Raw genomic sequence first — 20,700 nt, 5'->3', positions numbered from 1 at the left:
CTGTAAAATTCATTGGCGTTGAGTTATATAACAAATTGAAATGGGGTCAACAGAAAGCTAAACTAATGAAGAAGCTCTGTCCATTGTTTTATGATCTCAGAAGCAACTATCATTTTTACACTCACTTTACAATATATTTGCTCCACACATATGAACAAAAATAAGTTTCAGCATAACTGTGTTTCACACAGTTAACTAATCAACACCCAAAAATAATTCTGATGTAAACTCTGTCTCCCTGTGTAGGGCTTAGAATGGAGACTGGTGGGGAGATACTCAACAAGCTCTTGCCTAACACAAGGGAAGAAATAGGGACTCCCTGCCATTTAAAAGAAATGAAAAACATACCCCATTAGCTATTCTTTCTACAAATTATCAAGAATACTGAGACTCAGGGACTGAAAAGTTCTGTTAGATGCATGACAAGTAGCAGGGGTCACTGTAAAGCTTCATGACAAGTAGTTATCTACTGTAAATAGGACTCTGTATTTTCAAATGAAGGTACATTTTTCTTTGAGAATTATCATCGTAACAAAGTAAATATTGAGCTACTAAAAGCAGATAAAAAGCAGCTTCGTAATATAACTGAAGAGAGAGCAACGTTTTTCAAAGTAGCAGATATTTTTTTAATTTACTCAATTTTTAACCAAAATGTATTTTATTGTTATTAAAGCTGTAGAGGTCAGGGGTGAATGACTTCTGTGGTGGGTGATAGAGCTGGGCTTCTAGTGGTCAGGAAGGCCTGCTGTTCACCACCTTAGGCAAGGTTCCAAGGGCGTGGCGGGTAGGTACCTGGTGGATGCTCGACATGCCATCATATAAATAACATTTACGTATAGTAGTTTCTTCTTTGCCGCAATATGTTGATGACGGTGCTAGGTGGTGGCAGTGAGCCCAAGATTAGGCTGCTTGGTCGGTTGGATTAGCAGGCAGCCCCTTGACACAGCCAAAGTGCAACATCACCCATGGCAGTGGGCGCTTCAGTAATGTCGTACAGACTCAAGTCCTGATGCAGGGTGGTATGTGGCAGCTGGAGTAAGCAGCAGCGCTGACTGGTACAAATACACAGTTCATTGTGGGACACATCAGAGTGTGTTGAAGCAAACTGTGGACTGCAGTGCCGACACAGTGGTGACATGTCCCTGGACAGTTAACAGCAGATGGCAGCAAGGTTTGTCCATAAAGAGGCAACGAACGACTACAGAGTTTTCCCACAGAGGTGGTGACAGACAGCATGTGGTCCCTGCACAAGCCATAGACACCCAGAGTAGGTGGCCAGTGGTGGATGGAAGTCAACCAGCAGGCAGCCTGCTGTTTGGAAGGTACCAGGTCAGCAGCACTCAGACTTAGCGCACACAGCAAACCCACAGCTGGTGCAGACAGCATCAGTCAGAAGCAGCTTGTTGACCCATTTCTGGTTGTAGACTTCCCCTTGTAGGTGGCTGCTGGCAGTGACTGATGATGCCTGTCTAGGACGAGTAGTATTTATACGCACTCAGTCCACTGTTGTTTCTGAAATGGTAGGGCCTGCCTCCCATAAGTCACAACAGATGTCGATGTGGCATTTTCACCTTTTAGGACTGGTTTCTGTGGTCTCAGCATCTTTCGCAAAAACATCTTATCGACTGCTGTACTGTGATTTCTTGCATCAGCCTGCTATGAGGTCTCGTGCTAAGTCTGTCATAGAATTCTTCTGCTGGGAGAGGTGGAGCTGAGGCACAATATGGTATAGGGAGTAATTTTCTACGATTGCCTTTGTTTTTTTGATACTGTATATTGTGACGTGTACCACATCCACTAATGTTCTCTTCCTCAATGGGACATGCAGAACATGATGAATGAATGAGTGAGCAACAGTCTCAGTTTTCTTTGATGTGTCTGTTGACAACTCAGCATCTCAGTTATTCAGTGAATTACCTTTTGTCCTTAAATTATTCCTCCAAGGACTTTCCAGTATCACATTTAAATGGTTTATCAGATGTGGTCAGTAACATCATCAGATTATTGCCTGACAGTGTTGTTGTCTGCAGTGAAGTTGGGTCATTGGACCATCATGGGAAATGCAGTGCAACTTTTACAGAATTTCCACTTGATGCAGTGAGTGGTAAGTCTCTTTGAATGTGCATAAATGAAAGATAATGCTCATAACAGAGAAAGAGAACTTGATAGCATTGAATTACGAGGTTAATGATAAAATTTTGAGAGCCCATAAGATCGATTAATTATTTATGGGCAATATTGAGAAGTGATATGATATGAAATAAGATAAACACTTTCAGTCAGTTGTATGGAAGACAAATGAAAGACTTGGATTTGTTGGGTTGTTACTAGGAAACTGCAGCATTTTAATTCCACTGCTCCAGAATTTGGAGCTTTTACAGTGTAGACATTGCAACAGACATTGAACAAATTTAGAGGGACACAGTGCCAGGATCACAACTTCTCAGTATTTTCCACATGAAAGAGTAACAGAACTGATAGGGAACTGAAATGGGTATTTGTGCAAGTAAGATGAGATTGTTCTTTCATATCAGTATAGGTTACATTTAGAGAACTGTTGTTCAAGGAAGACAGTTCAGTAAGCCTGCTGCCTCCCTCACGTACTTCATGCAGGTATCATGAGAATAAGACATGTGAGATTAGGGAGTGTACCAAGACACTTAGCCATTTACCCTGTTTCAATACACAAATGGAATTGGGCAATAATTCAGAGGAATTATTTTGAGGTGGAGGGGAGAGTGGAATTTGAGATAGTATGAGCTATAAAGTAACTCTTAAATATCACACAGAATAAGTAATATACAGAATATGAAGTTGCAGGGTGCATCATAAATTTGTGCATGGATGTTCATTGACTAATTCCACATTGTTAAATTTAATTTTAATTGCCATCTCCCAACTCTTGTGTACCCTTTATATGATAGTTTCCTCGAGTGCATTTCATGCAGCCTGTAACTTGAAGTGTAAATAAACTTTAAGATACAATATTTGACATGCAGGGCACTTTTGATTTCTATCAATTCACGTTTTCAGGTTAATCTTGTGGCAAACAAATCATCAGTTTTACTTAACAATGCAAAGAAACAGGGTGTGTTCAATTGTGAGCCATCATCATCAGATACCTTAAGAAGAAACGAAGATGCTAGAAACCTATCAGTTATATTTTACAAAGAAAACTCTGATGAACAAAATAAGACATTTCATGGAGCCAACAATCAGGAGTTTCCCATAATAGTGTCACATGGAGAGAAAAAGTATGTTTTCCCACCAAGGTGTATGTTCTTTAATAATGATATAAGCAACTTGAACCAGAAATTGGATGTCCTTGGGAAGTTCGATCTGCTGCTCTTGGATCCACCTTGGTGGAATAAATATATACGAAGGAAGAAACAAAAGTCTCGTGAATCAAGGTAAGTTATGGATAATGAGAATAAGAAATTATGATTCCACAGATGAGATAATTCTGTTAGTTTGGTCCCTGTATGATACTTTTACTTCCTTTGTTGTCTTCAGTTACAGTATGATGTATGATGAGGACCTGTTAAAATTGCCAGTTGCATCCTTAATAGCTCCTGGTGCACTTGTTGCAGTATGGTGCACAAATTCTGAAACACACATAAATACAATGAAAAATAAAATATTTCCTTCTTGGGGAATTGAGTGTGTCAGCAAATGGTACTGGCTGAAGGTACGGTTTCTCCATAATACTTCACATCTGGTAGATTGTGGGGTTTTAAGTCTAGGTGCTCGATGCATACATATAAATTGCTGTGTTTACAAGTATGTTATGTTGTTTTTGCCAGACATTTGCCATCATCTTCTATGGAAGAAACTTTCATGTGAAAGTAGTGAAACCTATAATTTATTTTCTGTTAGGTCACTCGGAGTGGTATACCAGTTTGCAATTTCTCTGAACCTCCTAATAAGCAGCCATTTGAGCAAATACTCTTTGCACATCAACTGTGTACACCAAGAAGTTTTCCATTACCAGAAGATGGAAAAATAGTTATTAGCGTCCCAAGTGCTATTCATTCACACAAACCTCCTCTGACAGGTAAGATTAGTTAATTACTTTGGCTTTTTCATATGTACAAGATGCATGGATAATTTAATATGTTTGAAAAGAAAAAGGATGTGTCTTAAAATTGAAATACATTGCACAATGCTATCGTTGGCTCTCTCATCAATCACTAGATGTCCTCAGAGAAACACAGTGCTTCAAAATATGAGTAGTTAATTCCATTTATACTAGCACTGCTGTACTGCACACCCTATATAAATGACATTTGGCTTAAAATTTGATAACACCTGAGTAATAAACTTAGTGAGGGTGGGTGTGAGGCAGTCACATTTAATGAAACAAAAGCTCTGAAGGTGGGAGGGGGCAGTCTGCAGATGGCACACATCTGTGATCTGAACTCACGAAATTGTATTAATTTAAAAAAATAAATAAATGAAATAAAAGTGGTAAGTCGATCTCTACCCCCACTCAGGAGTCATTGCAGGAATCAGTGGATATCGATATTCATACTGTTTTATCATCATATTTGCTGTTGTCTGCAGGCCAGAGCAGACTTTTCATTGAAGGGTGAATGATGGATAAGCCATTATCAGTGGATATCGATATTCATACTGTTTTATCATCATATTTGCTGTTGTCTGCAGGCCAGAGCAGACTTTTCATTGAAGGGTGAATGATGGATAAGCCATTATTCCTGCAAGTCGACATGGGGGCTGCGGTGTCCTGACTTAACTCATAGATGTACACAAGGCTACAGACCCCAATATTTGCAGGCGTCAGGCATCCATTAATAAGCTCCTATTCTTGGGAAATTTGCAGCCAGCACAGCTTAAAGTCGATTGTCCATTCCATCACATAATTGACGGTTAACAATGTGAGCACTGAAAATTTGTTTGCAATTTTTTTTTATTGTGTCAGACCAAGTGCCTTATCACGAATTGGATTCTTTGTGTTCTGAGTTTTCGGATGTTTGCCCCAGGTTTAGGTTGTAAAAACAATTTCATGGCCCACGTCACCCTTAAACACTCTGCATGCCCTTGCTTTTTTGGGCAATGGCGGTGTCAGTAGCTTTATGAGAGCAGGTTGAGGCGGGGCTGGATCACTTAATGTCACTGAGAGTGATTACACCAATTACCTCAAGATCACTTAGTGACCGTAAAGAAGCCGTCCAGTCTGCTTCTACTGTGTTTCGAATTCAAGGCAGTAATAGACACGTATCCCATGCCTCACCGGAAGGAGGTGCTCACAAAGTTGCCCGGGGTCTATTCTTTTTGAAAATCGACTTGGTCAAACCCTACCGTGATGCATGAGTCTTGAAAACAGTTGCTTGTGATTAATACATGTTTCAGCATCTGTCAGTATCAATTACTAATGCTTAGGATTGGAGTTCACCTGCCATCTTACAGCATTTCTGAGAACAGGTTATGATGGTTGTTCCTCATTGTATTAACTATCTTGATGATATCTTCTTGACAGATGCTAACATGGAGGATTGCATATGCAGCTTCCATTCTTTGTTTGCTTTTCTGTAGGCCGTGGGCTATTATGTAATCATGATAAGTCTCACTTTTTTCAGGCCTCCATTGTTTGTTTGGGTCATGAAACTACACAGCAGGCGTGTTTCATAGAACAACATGTCGACACCCTTCTGGCTTCATGCTGTCTGTCTAATCTATAAGAACGTCAGGCATTCCTTGACAAATTGGTGTTGTATCACAAGATTATTCCCAGTGTGGCTCCAATTGCCCACCCCTTGCTTCTGTTGCTTTGGAAAAGTGCTCCTTTCGTTGTTCTGCAGCCCGTGAGCATGCTTTTGTGCAGCTTAAGGATAGTCTTTGCTCCACGCTGTGTCTTGCAACATTCCAACCCAGCAAGCATCTGGTCCTGACCACAGAAGCATCCCATTACAGGGTGGAGTTGGTCCTGGCCTATTGTCATTCAGATGGCTCTGACAGCCTAGTGCCTTTGTGTCAAAAACACTCAATGTGAATCAGCAACATTAGTCTCGGGTGGAAAAAGGAGCTCTTCCTATTGTGTAAGCTTTAAAAAATTCAATGTTCTATTGTGTAGTACAAAATTTCATTTAATTACTGACCATAAGCTCTTGGTGTTCCTGTTTACCCAATCCCTGTCCTGTCCGGACAAAGCCGCTCATCATCTTCAGCATTGGGCTCTGTTTGTGTCCTGGTACAATTATGAGCTCCATTTTCACCCCACATCACAACATGTGAACACGGATCCTCTTTGCCATTTCCCCATGTGCCCTGACCACTCATTCAACCAGGAGGAATTGGTTTGTTTTCAACTGGATATGAAGATGAGGCACATGACAGATGGCTTCCCCATCACCATTTCATATATTGCCTTTGCCGTGGCAGCAGATCCAGTGCTCCAGCAGGCCATGCACATGATAGAACATGGATGATCTGACCGTCAGTTGGGCCAGGCATCGGACCTACTTCAGAATTTTTATGCATTGCGCCATTGCCTTTCCCTCTGAGACGGTGTTATCCTCCCATCGACAGAAGGGTTTACTTCCACATCGTGTTTCCAGTGGCTCTGCAATGGGTGGTTCTCAGCTTATATGAGGTTCACTGGGGAATCTCTCACACAAAACTGTTGGCATGCCACCACGAGTTTTGTTCAGGCATCGATCAGGAGGTGGGACACCAAGTCATGGACTGCCACAAGTATCCGGGTCAATGAGCAGCAGCATGCACTGTATTCTCACCATAGCTGGCCCCTACACAGCCATGGGAAAGAGAGCACAGTGATTTTGATGTCCGTTTGTAGACTCTTTCGTTTTATTGGCAATTGATGCTTCTCCTTATTTTTCTTATGTTGTTCATCATCCATCTGTGACAACAGATGTGACTGTCAAGGCCCTCTTGAAGATATTCTCCGTAGAAGGCTTGCTTTTCATCCTGGCTGTGAGCAAGGGTACTCAGTTTGTGGCATAACTTTTCAAGGACTTTTGTACACATAATGACACTTGCCATGTCATGCCATTTACCTTCCATTCACAATCAATTAGTGAGGCAAAATGCCTTGTACAGATGTTTACATTGCAGATGTGCAAGTACATATAAGATTTCCCAGCCTAGGAAACCCTTACATTTTTGTAAGCTTTTAACAGAACTGTGCCAATTGGGGCAAAGGATCCCACCACCAAGATTCTGCACAGCTATTAGCCATGGACACTACTTAACCTCTTGGTGCCAGTTTTGTTGACATTTGCAGCCGATACATCAGTCTGGGCCAGGGCGTTTGGACAGTGCCCTCACTCGATTCTGGCCATCATACAGAGCCAGCATAGTTGCCACGCCTTCATAGTTTGCAGCACAGGAAACAGTTGCACCTGAGGATGAGTACAGGACCCTCTCCTTGGGCTGTGGGGCCCAACATCTCATTCTTTGGTGCCCCTGGCCACTCCAGAGGTTGCACAGGCCTGGTCACGCCAATCTACTCCAGTGGTTGGGGCTTCATCAGCACTAGTGGCGGGTTTGCTTCTTGCAGCTGGTGCCAGCACCTCTCACTGTGCTGAGCAGGTGCTGCTGCCACCAGAAGCAAGCTCTCCGTTGCCAGAGCCTCTCCTCTCTAGTCCACTGTCGTTGCTTCCTGTCTCAGCCTTCTTCATCATGTACTCACAGGTCCACATAGCACCTGCCACCCTGTTGCTGATTCTGTTCACCATCGTCCCGGGGTCCATGGGTGGTGGGGGTATCCTCATCCCACTCACTTTCACACACCGGTCCAGGTGTATCGGGAACTTCCCATGTATTTGACTGCCGTCGCTGACATTGTCACTGATGCCAAGCTCAACTCTTTAGTCATGGCATTGAGGACGGTGAGGGCTGGTCCCCCCTCCCTTCCCCTCTCCTCCCCCCCACGAAAGGGCATGTCCAAAAGAACAGACACCACTTATATAATTAAGACAATGACGGCCAATGATCCCTTTAGTGCAGATGCACACTGAGCTCAAACTCTTACAGGAATTGATGAGATTCCACGAATAATGAGGCTAATGAGCAGGGGCACTAAATCGGTAGTGTGTGGTGTAAGTTGAAAATTTGGGTCTGATGGAAGGTGAGCTAGGGTAATCTGTGCAGTTGCGGTGACCACGGTGTCCGGATGGCATGCATACTTGTAAGCAGGAGACCCAGGTTCATATCCCAGTCCAGTAGGACTACTGGCATCATACAATTTAATGGAGAGAAGGATTATTTGAGTCGCTTGGATGCAAAACTGTCCATGTCCACTTAAAAAAAAAATTGAGTTGGCAACTCTGGATTGTAGAGCATGACATTTTACACATGCTTGAAATGCTATTTATGCTCAAAGCTCTCCATGTCCAATGGAAAATAGCTCACGAAAAGTGTGGTTAGATTCAAAACTGTCCATGTCCATCAGTAAGTTGGGTGCAAAACTTGCCTTGTCTGTTTTGACAAATCGCATTGAAAGCTGGGGTCATGTGACTGTAATGCAAGATGGCTACCATAAGCATGTAAACATTGTACTTCTGTGGTGTCTTACAGCTGTTTATTCTGAAAGTTATACACATTCTCAGAATGCTATAAAAGTCCAAGGGGAGCGTAATTATAATTCTGAAATCAACCTAGCAGTGTCCGTATGCAAACGTGGGAAACACTTAGGACACACAAACTCGAGCTGCATCACGAACACGGTTGTTCCTATTAATGAAAAGAAACTGGAGGATATTTCAAAATTCCTCGAGAAACACTATAGTGAGTCTTGGAGGGAACGTGAATCCTTGTCGTGGTACATGACATTACTAGGTTCCAGCGGGTCAGGGGCATCAGTTGAATCAGAATGCCTAACAGGAGAAGATGAAGACACTGTTCCAGATATGATGTATTAAGTGGATTGCAGTTTGTCATTTGTTACACCATGTACCTTCAGAAATATTAAAAGAAATTAAAACTGAATACACTGTTTTATGTTCACCCCATATCCTCTCCTCATGTACAACTAGTCAGGTTCAAAATTGTCCATGTCCATTTCAGTTGCATGCAAAAGTGGCCATCTGCAAAGTCAGATGCAAAACTGTCCAAGTCCATTTTTATTTTGCTTATATCTTACATGCATTGAGTTCATGATTTTTTTTCAATAGCCCAAATGATTTTGTACTAATCCATACTTATGTATACAACATAAAGTGTAGGGCAGTGTGTATTTACCCAGTGGAAACAGTTTTTCCACTTTTTCTCAATACTGGTTATGGAGGACATGGACAGTTTTGCATCTAGGCGACTCATTTGTAACTATGCAAATGTAAAAGGATGCAGAAACATTAATATGATTATTGAGAATCACACTCAATTGCGTTAACATGTAGAAATTGTTTACAAAAACCTTTGAACACAGTTGCGCAGAAAAGTAGTAGTTATGGTAGTGAAGACAAGTATTCCATTTGTGAGGTGCTACCAGAAGTTGACAATACTGTTATTGCTTCTCTGAGAGTAAGAGAAATCTATTATTCTTGCTCTTTGTAAGCAACAGTTGATTTAACCTTCAAGAAGGTGCCTCTAAAGTTGTCACATGAGCAGGTGCATGTTGTCAAATTTACAACATGGGCATTTTTAAATAAAAGCAGGCGGCGCAGTGCAATGGCTGAAGGTTAAGGCATTGATAAGGCACAAAAACAGCTGCTTTTGTACTTTTTATAACAGTGACCATGCTGGATGGTTAAAAAGGGGGTACATAAGGGCTATCCTTCCCTTATTCACAAGGTAGGGTAGGTTCGCAAGAGGGAAACAAGGACAAATTAAAAATATTGCCACTATAAGGCAAATGGTCACAGTCATTCCCGTGAAATCTTCATAATGAAGTTGACACTGTCCTGAGATGTTATCTTACCACACTTCATAAGTCTTCAATGTTGTTTATTGAAGTTTTAAACTTAGTGAAACATTTTACATATTTAGTACTGAGTCATGGGAATTAGTGGTCACAGTCAACATTGAGCAATTCAAACATGTAAGTAATGACAGTTGTGTAGAGTGTATTCAAATATTCCTTTCAGAGTAATACTCTTTACAGTGTAGTCCACAGCTCTAGTGAATCTTGTCCCATGCCAACTCGGTAATGGATTAATATTGATAGAAACAAACAGTGGTTGGATCAGCAATATCACACATTACTGCACAGGACCACATGCGACCAGTAGCAGGGCATGGCTGAGCGATAGCTTGCATTATCTGACACATTCTGTTTGTGTGGCACCAGTCAAGCCACACTTAGCATGATTAAGGCACACAGCTGAGCAAAATCCATATGTTTTGGACTATTGTGTATATGTGGTTGACAGTGCATTCATACTCTTATGAAGCAAAACATACCAGGCCCCACCCAATTTTCATCTGACCTTACACATTTTCCCAGCAACAGAATACACAGTGCAAACTGCATTTGTCCCGCATTGTCACAGCCATTCACAAAGTGAAATTGCTGCACTCCTTAAGAGTACATAGCTTTATTAACACATTTTCCATTGCCATACAAGCTGTGGTATATTAACAGCTGGTTTCAATTATTTAAGCTATGGATTACAGCAATTACTGTATTAGGCCTATTTTAAAATTCAAAAATGACTGTTGTTTGCTCACAGCTCCAACCTAGAACTAGCACCATTTCTAGCAGTGACTTTTCCGAGTCCAAAGAATTAGCAACGCAAGTTGAGTACTTGCTATGTCTTAATTACTCACAGCCACAGTGCAGGCACTTACTACATACTGACCAAGGGATAAGCTAAAGCACTCAATAATAATAAATTGTTCTGTTGATTGAGATTTAAGCTGCAGTATGTTGTTTGCTTCACTGTGCTGAAAGCTGTAAATCTACTAGCTACAACAAATGTATATGGTGTTTAATAGCAAAAACGCAGTGCACAGCAAAGACAAAACAATTTGCTAGAAAGTGTAATTATCATGTCCATTCGTCCAGAACAAGTGCATCCATTTACGATAGCAAATATAAAATATTGTATTTGCTTGGAGTCAGCTGATGGTGCCAGATGTAATTCACACTGTACTTTAAGATGCCAGTAAAATGTGGACGTGTTGATGTCTGTGATAGTTTAATTTGGACCATTATGGCTATCTATAAAACTTAGATCAGTTCTGACTTCTAGTGTATAAATTATCAGTTGTGTAATTTAGGTGTAGACTTCCAGAGGGAAGTAATCACTGAGCTATGCCACATGAGTAAGCACTTGGAAATTTTGTATCATCAAAATCAACTAATAGTGTGAACTGTGATTGTAATGCAGGCAAGGAGGAAAAGGAATTTTAACTGAATGAAATCTTGGGGTGAATGAAACTGTGTCCCAGTCTGCGTATCTGCCATCGATCTGCACATCTCTTTCATCTGAGCTCTCCTATTGCAGCTCATCTGTTCTTCAATCGTTACTAATCTTTCTTTTTACCATATTAAATGAGGTTAAGCAGTTTACACTATGAGTACATCTTTAAACTAAGTCTAAACTTCAGCATAGTGAATACCAATTAAGATGTAATAAATTCTTTGTCCAGTTTGTATTTGCTGCTCTCTACCATACCATTTTTCTCTGTCAGCCCACATTTTAAATGTCTACTAGCATGTAAAATGTGGAAGGTCTAACAGTAGGGTGATGAAATATGAAGCAATACATCACCTCACACGGTCGGTCCGAATAGAGTAGCTGGTAGACAATCGGCTAAGAACACCAAGCATCCATGGCTAGTTACGGGAACAGAGACTTTTATTTTTCACTAATGTGCTTTTTTGTGCAGCAGCAGTCAGGTTAACACATGTGGCTAAGGCTGGTATGACACTGTAATATTTCTTTGTCAAAGTTGATGTGTCAAATGTTTGTGTCAAAGAAATTTGATGGTGTAATAGGAAACTTTGTCGAATTTTGTCTGTCAACAAGTAAATATGATCAAATCTAGAGCTTTGCCATAAATTTGATCATAAAAGTCGCTTGTCTTCTGTTTACTGCAATGTGAAATGTTACCACTTGGAGCACTAGCATCAGTGCAGCTGTCAGTCACCAGTAGTGTGTTTGTAAACATGGCTGCAGAATTTAGTTGGTTTGTGCCATCAACTAAAATATTAACAGAAATGTATGAAGCTGATGAGGTGCTTTACAACATGAGGTTTCCCGAGTACAAAAATGGATTAAGAAGACTGGAGACCTGCAAAAAAATTGCAGAGATCATTAGTCGTGAGATATGACCAGGGTGTACCAGGCTCCATAGAAAAGAAAGTTAATGGCCTCTGCCCAAGTTAATCTCACGAGAAGGCAAAAGTACGTATCAACACATGTATTTAATTTTATTAATGCAAGTAATTTTTACATGACACACAAATGTTTTACATAATTTTGTTCACTAAAGATACTTGAAGCACACATAATGTTTACGTAACATCAAGTAGTTTACATTATTATTATTGCAGATGCTTAAAAGCAAACGTGGAGCCAGTGCACAGGCCGTTTATAGTCCACAAGTGTACTGGTCCTACTTGCTGAAGTTCGTGGACCAGGCCACAGTGGTAGATGAAAGTGTCTCTAATTTAGAGGACATGGAAAGTGGCAGTGAACATGGAAACCCACATTTGAAGAAATTTTTGAGGTAGGTGCATTTGTTTACATTTTACATTATGAAATGTGATTGTCTTGTCAAGGCACTATCCCAGCACCATTTTAAAATGTTTTAAAGTCTTTTCTAACTGCTCTCCCATGTACTGGATGTGCAACAGCAGCTTGGCAAACTGTTGGTTCCATTTTATGTGGGTCCTCAGTGCTCTGTGACTCTAGATAAGTGCAGTTTCCTACTGCTGTAGACACTGTTTCCTGACGAGTGTACATGTGTTTTCTCCTCTTGGTTAACAAGTTATGCATTATACAGGCAGCTAGTGCAACTGTAGTAACTGTTTCTGGAGGTAGATTAATGGCATTAAGAAAAATCCTGAAACTACTGGCAAGAATGCCAAACCTGATTTTCACAAGTCTTCTTCTTCGAGACAACCTGTAATTGGGAACTTTTTCGTCCTTAGTGATTCCCTACAAGGGATACAGCTTCATGATGTTGTAACTCAGAGGAAAAGCATCATCTGCCAGCACAACCATTGGAGTTTTAATGTTTGTGTTCCTTAGCTTTTGGCCTTCAGGAATGTTCAGAATAGATGGTCAATGAGACATTCCTGTAGTTTGCTTTTTGAAAACACTCCAGCATCGCCAAAATGCCCATTAGTTCCTACATCAACATACAAGAATTTGTAGGTAGCATCTACCATGGCAAATAAAATTATACTGTTAAAGGATTTATAATTGAAAAAGTGAGAGCCACTAGCTCGTGGACATTTGCTTTCCACCCATTGTTCCTGTAGTGTTATAACAGTTCCACTTTTCCTCTAAATCATATGCAATTTGCTCCCACTCTTCTTTGATTGTGGGTACCCGTAAATAAAATTTATGTATGTGTAAGATAATGTGTAACTAATGGTTTCCATTTCTATATTCATAGCATGAAGTAGAGGCACAGTATTCATCACAAGAAGAGACTGATGTCACCTGCAGTGAGCCACAGCCCCAGCAGCATGAACGGCCTTCCACAAAGAGAAGAAAAGTGACAACAGACAATCTTTTGGAGGCCACCAAAATGTTGAAGCCTGTAACTGATATGAGCAAAAACCAGTCCCAGCCTGCCCGGTCCGCCTGCGGGTCCGGGGGTAAGAACAGGCCAGAGGTATTCCTGACTGTCGTAGGAGGCGACTAAAAGGAGTCCCACACGTTTCGACCTTTATGTGATGGTCCCCTTCAGGGTTTGACCTCCATTTTTCCAAAGAGCAAGCCAATTGGGGAAGGGCGCCTTACATGGTGCATTTTATCCATCGTGCATTGAGATCTTTAGCCCACTTTCTTGTCGAGGCATTGTAGTCCCGCTCATCCTCCATCTCTTGGGCGAAGACACCTTCCTGGTTGCGTTTTCCTCCACCCACTATGCAATTTCATTTTCTGCGATGACGATGACCAAGGAATTCTTAGTACCTCATATCCAGCATGGTAGCCAGTCTGTTGTGGTGGGGCCGCCATGTACCCTGTTGGTTGTAGCCCCCAGACTACACAGGGATCGCTCTGCTGATGCCTGTGCCGTTAACTCCCCACGCATGCCAAGGAGTAGATGCCTGTCACCCTGGGGCATTGGGAGTCCTGGCAATGGACATCGTGCCAGGTGGCCTTTGTGCTGCAGCTGGGTGGCGACTGTGGGGATGGCCCCCTGGTCAGAGTGGGTGTCATCAGGGCGGATGACACGCCATGAAGTGTAGTACGTCATCTCTCGCTGGCGGTCTGCCGCCAGCAGTCTCTAAGTGGGTAAAATCTAAGTCAATGAAGTCTCAGTTTTTTGTGGAGCATTTAGAGGACAAGTTTGGGGAGGTGGAGGGATTGTCCAAAATCCGATCTTGAGCAAAACAGCCTTCTCTGCCCAGTTTAGGGCACCACTCACCTATGACAAGCTGGAGCATGTTTTTGTTTCCATCACGCCCATAAGAGCTTAAATCTGGTCCAGGGTATTTCACAGGGATCTTCTTTTGCAGTCTGATGACAAGCTGCGCGCTAACTTAGAGCGACGAGGTGTTCATTTCATCCAGCACTTACATAGGGGTCCAAAGGATAATCAGGTTGCCACTGATGCCTTCATCTTGGTGTTCGAGCGTGACGCATAACCCGAGAAGGTGAAGGTGATGGTATATCCCTCCCCCAATGCGGTGCTTCAAGTGCTGGAAGTTCGGGCATATGTCTTCACGCTGTACTTCCAGCATCACCTGTCATGATTGTGGATGTCCTTCACATCCCATTACTCCATGTGCCTCACTGCCCATCTGTTCAACTGCAGCGAGCACCATTTCCCTTGCTTGCCAGACTGCAGGATTTTACAGAAAGAAATGAAAATCATGGAATACAAGATGCTGGACTGACTGACCTTCACTGAGGCTAAGAGGAAATTTGAACGCCTACAACCTGTGCGTATGACATCCTCTCACGCCGCCGCTACAGCAACAGTTCTAGCCCCATCAGTTCCGCCAATTCCAGTTGGCTCTCAGAACCGTAACACTACACCTGCCCCCTTGATGGTAGGGGCACTTCCCTACCTGTTGCTCCTGCACTTCCTACCTCGGAAACACTGCCACCCCAACCACTGGGGCCATCAGTCCCCACTTCTCAGCCGGAGAAGCATCAGTCTTCTTCGCCTTCTCTCACTAGGAAGAGGTCCCTTGAGTCACTCCGTTCCCAGGTTCCTACCAGTGGCAAAGCAGACACCCACCAGTGGCTGAAGCACCCACAGGTAGCTGGTCATAGGGCTTCACGGTCGTCCTCAGTCCTTGAGTCTGAATCAGTGAAGCCCTCCCTACCACTGGAGAGCCCACGATGACTTGTGTGGTTGTGACCACTTTCCCATCTTCCTGTCACTCCCCTGACGTCATCCCCACAGATGCCTACCCAGATGGGCTTTAAACAAGCTGGACTGGGAAGCTTTCACCTCTGCTGTTACCATTGAATCTTCCTCATATGGTAACATTGATGTTATGGTTGGGCGAGTCACCAGGACGATCGTTCCTGTGGCAGAAAATGCGATCCCTTGTTCCTTAGAGTGCCTCTGGCCAAAGACAGTACCTTGGTGGTCACCAGAAATTGCTGAGGCCGTTAAGGAGTATAGGCAGGCTCTGCACTGACATAAGCAGCACCCTTTCCTGGAGCACCTAATAGCTTTTAAACAACTCCATGCCTGCGTTTGCCAACTTATAAAAAAATGGAAACAGGAGTGGGAGGAGAGGTATGTCTTGACCATTGGGTGCCATACGTCACCTTCCCAAGTTTGGATGAAGATCAAATGTGTTTTTGGGTACCAGACTCCAACAGGTGTCCCTGGCATTAACATACAGGGTGTGTTATCTACCGACTCAAACGCGATTGCAGCACTATGCTCGAGCCCTTGCGTTGGAGAATTAGGCCCCCCCAGCCTTTCACATGGTCAAATGACAGATGGAAGGGAAGGACATCTTGTTCACTACATGCCACAGTGAACCCTGTAATGCTCCATTTACTGAGAGGGAGCTCCTCAGCACCCTTAAACATTACCCCAACACAGCCCCTGGACCAGATTGTATCCACACTCAGATGATTAAACATCTCTCGTCCCACTACAAGCGACATCTCCTCACCATCTTCAACCGGATCTGGTACAATGGCATCTTTCCATCACAGTGGCGGGAGAGCACCGTCGTTCCTGTGCTTAAACCTGGTAAAAACCTGCTTGATGTGGATAGCTATTAGCCCATCAGCCTCACCAATGTACTTTGTAAGCTGCTAGGACCTATGGTGAGTTGGCGGCTGTGTTGGGTCCTGTAGTCACGTGGCCTACTGGCTCCATGCCAGAGTGGTTTCTGCCAGGGTCACTCTACCACTGATAATCTCATGTCCCTCAAGTCTGCCATCCGAACAGCCTTTTCCGGATGCCAACATCTGGTTGAATATTTTTTGATTTACAAAAAGCTTACAACATGACCTGGCAGCATTATATCCTTACCACCTATATGAGTGGGGTCTCCGGGGCCCACTCCCAATTTTTATCCAATATTTCCTGTCGCTCCGTACTTTCCCTGTCCAAGTTGGTGCCTCCGACAGTTCCCCCCATATCCAGGAGAATGGGGTCCCGCGGGGCTCTATATTGAGTGTATCTCTATTTCTATTGGACATTGATGGTTTAGCAGCACTGTAGGGCTGTCTGTCTCACCTTCTCTGTATGCAGACGACTTCTGCATTTCGTACTACTTCTCCAGTACTGGTGTTGCTGAGTGGCACCTACAGATAGGCATCCACAAGGCCCAGTCATGGGCTCTAGCCCACGGCTTCCAGTTTTCAGCCGCGAAGTCGTGTGTCATGTACTTATGTTGGTGTTGTACCATTCATCCGGAACCAGAACTTTACCTTAATGACGATCCACTCACTGTAGTGGAGACATATCAATTCCTAGGGCTGGTTTTCAATGCCCGATTGACTTGGCTTCCTCACCTTCATCAGCTTAAGCAGAAGTGTTGGCGGCACCTCAGTGCCCTCCGCTGCCTGAGTAACACCAATTGGGCTGCAGATCGCCCTACGCTGCAGCAGCTCTACAGTGCCTTGTTCAATCCCGCCTTGACTATGGGAGTCTGGTTTATGATTGGGTGACACCCTCAGCATTGCATTTACTCAACCCAGTGCACCACTGTGGCATTTGACTAGCGATGGGAGCTTTTAGGATGAGTCCAGTGACCAGCATACTGGTGGAGGCTGGAGTCCCTCCATTGCAGATCAGATGTGCATAACTCCTCACCAGTTATGTTGCACGCATCATAGTTCTCCTGAGCATCCGAATTACCGTCTCCTTTTTCCACCCACGGCGGTTCATCTCCCGCATCTGCGGCCTAGGTCAGAGCTTACGATCACAGTTCATACTCGATACCTCCTGTGTGAACTAGAGTCCTTTCCTTTACCACCTCCCCTCCAGGTCCATCCGCATACACCTCCATGGTGTATAACTAGGCCGCAGCTTCGTCTGGACCTTTCGCATGGCCCTAAGGACTCAGTTACTCCCACGGGTCTCCGTTGTCACTTCCTCTCAATTCTTGACGTGTTCCGGACTCTGAAGTGGTTTACACTGACAGCTTGATGACTGGTGGTCATGTTGGCTTCGCCTACATCCACAGAGGCCATATTGAACAGCATTCCTTGTCCGATGGCTGCAGTGTATTCACCACAGATCTTGTGGCCATATGTTGTGTGCTTGAGTACATCTGCCCATGATCTGGCGAGTCATTTCTTCTCTGTATTGACTTCCTGAGCAGCTTACAAGCTATTGACCAGTGCTACCCTCGCCATCCTTTGGTAGCGACCATCCAGGAGTTCATCTATGCCCTGGAATGATCCAGTTGTTCCGTGGTGTTTGTGTGGACCCCAGTACGTGTCGAAATTCCAGGTAACAAACTTGACAACAGGCTGGCCAAACAGGCTACCTGGAAACCGTTTCTGGAGATTAGCATCTCTGAAACTGACCTGCATTCAGGAGGAGGAGGAGATTAGTGTTTAACGTCCCATCGACAACGAGGTCATTAGAGACGGAGCGCAAGCTCGGGTGAAGGAAGGATGGGGAAGGAAATCGGCCGTGCCCTTTCAAAGGAACCATCCCGGCATTTGCCTGAAGCGATTTAGGGAAATCACGGAAAACCTAAATCAGGATGGCCGGAGACGGGATTGAACCGTCGTCCTCCCGAATGCGAGTACCTGCATTCAGTATTACACTGCAAGGCTTTTCGGCTTTGGGAGACGGAATGGCATAACCTTGGTATGCACAACAAACTGTGTGCCATTAAGGAGACAGTGAATGTGTGGAAGTCCTCTACGCGGACCTCTTGCTGGGAGTCTGTGGTTCTATGCTGTCTCCGAATTGGTCACACTTGGTTGACCCACGGCTATCTCCTGCTCCATGAGGGCCCCCCTCAGTGTCAGTGCAGTGCCTGGTTGTCAATGGTCCACATTCTATTGTGCTGTCCTGCTTTCTCTGCCCTGCGACAAACTCTTCGGTTACCGGACTCGTTGGCATAAATTTTAGCAGACAACACCTCATTGGCTGATTTATGTTTTATATGGGAGAGTGGGTTTTATTGTTCTATCTAAGTTTTAGCACCTCTGTGTTCTCTAGCCTAGTGCTTTTAGGCAGGAGGTTTTAATGTGTCACAGAGTGTCTGGCTTATCCTTTTTATTCTCGTGATCAGCCAGCCACGTCATCTGCTCTCTTGTTGTAATCCCTTCAACCTGTTTCTTGCATCTCTGTGGTTTTCTAGTACTATTCTGTCTATTGTAGTGTTTGTTATCCTTTTGTTGTTCTTGTGGTTTTTCCTTTTTCTTAGTATCGTGCTGCATGTCTCCTTTATTTTCTTCTTTCACTTGTAGAATTGTTTTAATGGGAACAAGGGACCAATGACCAAGCAGTTTGGCCCCTTCCCCATCCCTTTGAAACCAACCAACCAGCCTGCCCAGAAAGATTGGTACAGTACAGTGCCTTTGCCAACCATATCGCTGCTGAGCTGCAGAAGATGGAAAATGTGGGTGGTAAAGTATTTGCAGCGAACACTATGCATGGATTAAATCATTTTCTGATGGACAGGTGGGATAAGCTGCAGTTGACAATTCCACAGTCATAGACACAGCCATCCCCCTCTGGATACATCCAGGCAACTTTCCAGCTAGCTTGTATATAGGAGGAGGAGGAGGATGCTATAACATATATAAATTTTCTGAGCTCTTCAGTCTTCTTAATCTGTTTTTGTGCTCAGGATGCCTCATGTTGTAAAGCACATCATCAGCTTCATACATTTATTAATTTTGTAGTTGTTGGGACACAAAATGTATTTATTACTTTGTTCTGCAATAAAATAGTTCTTAATGCACATAAAGTGTCTTGAACATTTATATATCATGAGATATTGGTTCTTTAGTGCTTTATAAATTGCTTCACATGTTTCTGGGATTATTTTAGTTAATGTGGACTGTGGTATCCAAATGCTATTCTGTAAGCTAGAGTAACTCTCTCCTGTAGCAAGAAATCAGACACAGTTCTTGAGTGAGTATTGTGTTTTGTGATATGGGGAGACACTTTACTGAGCGCACACTGAAATGTATTCTCATCTGTTCTTAAGTAATTTATGTACGACTTGATGCCCTCCACTTGCAGGTCACATAACAAATTTTGTTGATTGCTTTTATCATCTTGTAAAACCCATGGCTTCATCCAGATACGTTTCCTTTTATTCCCCTGCTTCTCTTCCAAATGCATTCAGTGCATTTGTGGTACAGGCCTGTGTCACCAGCAAAACACACGTCACAGTGGCCAACCAGAAACAAGGATGAAATGTCTTTTAAGGTAAATAGAAGTGGCAGCAGCAAGGAAACAAGGGCAAAGCTATATCCAAAATTTGTTTAGCAGTAAACCGTGAATTTCATTACTTAACTACATAAAACTTAGATGTTAGTAAAGCAGAGTTCAAATAACATTGCCATGCTAATCTGTAATTCATTGAGTACTAAGTGAAATTTACAGTTTATTCTTTTCATGACGCTACAGTTGAGGAGAATTGCAGCGTTACTTTACTGACGAGAATCAGCCAGTTCTAAGGGACTGTTAATGATTTGTCACCACTGTTTGTTTGCTCAAGCCGCACTATGAACAAAATTTGTCAAATTTGATTTTTAAACACTTTCTTGTTACTTTTGTGTTTCGCCTGGGATGACTGCAGTGGACATTTGGTTGGTTTCCTTTTTGAAGCAGTTGGCAGAGAAATAGTTGGGGAGCACAGAATGATGATGTCTGGGATCTGTTGAGTATTAACTTAGGGAATCTTACCCACCATCAAGCTTCCATCAGATAAGCCACTACTTCCACAGAAATCGCTACATGGCGCTTTGTTCTGCTCATGTTTCACTGTTCCTGTTGCGACCAGGAGCTGTCACTTGTTCCCATTTTTCCTGCAGCTGTCCTGAACGGAGATTAAAATGCACACCCCCACACCACATGCAGCTGCAGCGCAATCAGAGAATCAATGCCTCAGCAAACCAAAACTGTGCGTGTTGCAGTCTGCTG

The 20,700-nt window shown here is 43.2% G+C and overlaps 1 protein-coding gene across 2 annotated transcripts in view; it reads left to right on the top strand.

Moving 5' to 3' along the window:
• The window catches only part of LOC124798654 (N(6)-adenine-specific methyltransferase METTL4), a 55,034-nt gene that overhangs the window by 9,313 nt on the left and 25,021 nt on the right, over positions 1-20,700 (top strand). The window contains exons 2-6 of one of the 2 annotated variants that reach the window (XR_007016965.1): positions 3,034-3,410; positions 3,514-3,688; positions 3,877-4,054; positions 12,479-12,654; positions 13,549-13,816. Coding sequence is in view for 1 of the 2 variants with exons in the window: in XM_047262152.1 (XP_047118108.1) it covers positions 3,034-3,410; positions 3,514-3,688; positions 3,877-4,054 (730 nt within the window). In the remaining variant the exon portion in view is untranslated. Of the gene's footprint in view, positions 1-3,033; positions 3,411-3,513; positions 3,689-3,876; positions 4,055-12,478; positions 12,655-13,548; positions 13,817-20,700 lie in introns of those variants that run through there. The other variant, XM_047262152.1, reaches the window with a different exon arrangement.

This window comes from Schistocerca piceifrons, chromosome 5, assembly GCF_021461385.2.
Source record: "Schistocerca piceifrons isolate TAMUIC-IGC-003096 chromosome 5, iqSchPice1.1, whole genome shotgun sequence".
In the NCBI taxonomy this organism is placed as follows: domain Eukaryota; kingdom Metazoa; phylum Arthropoda; class Insecta; order Orthoptera; family Acrididae; genus Schistocerca; species Schistocerca piceifrons.
The sequence above is the reverse complement of the archived record's forward strand: the minus strand, read 5'-3'. Positions and strand labels throughout refer to the sequence as shown.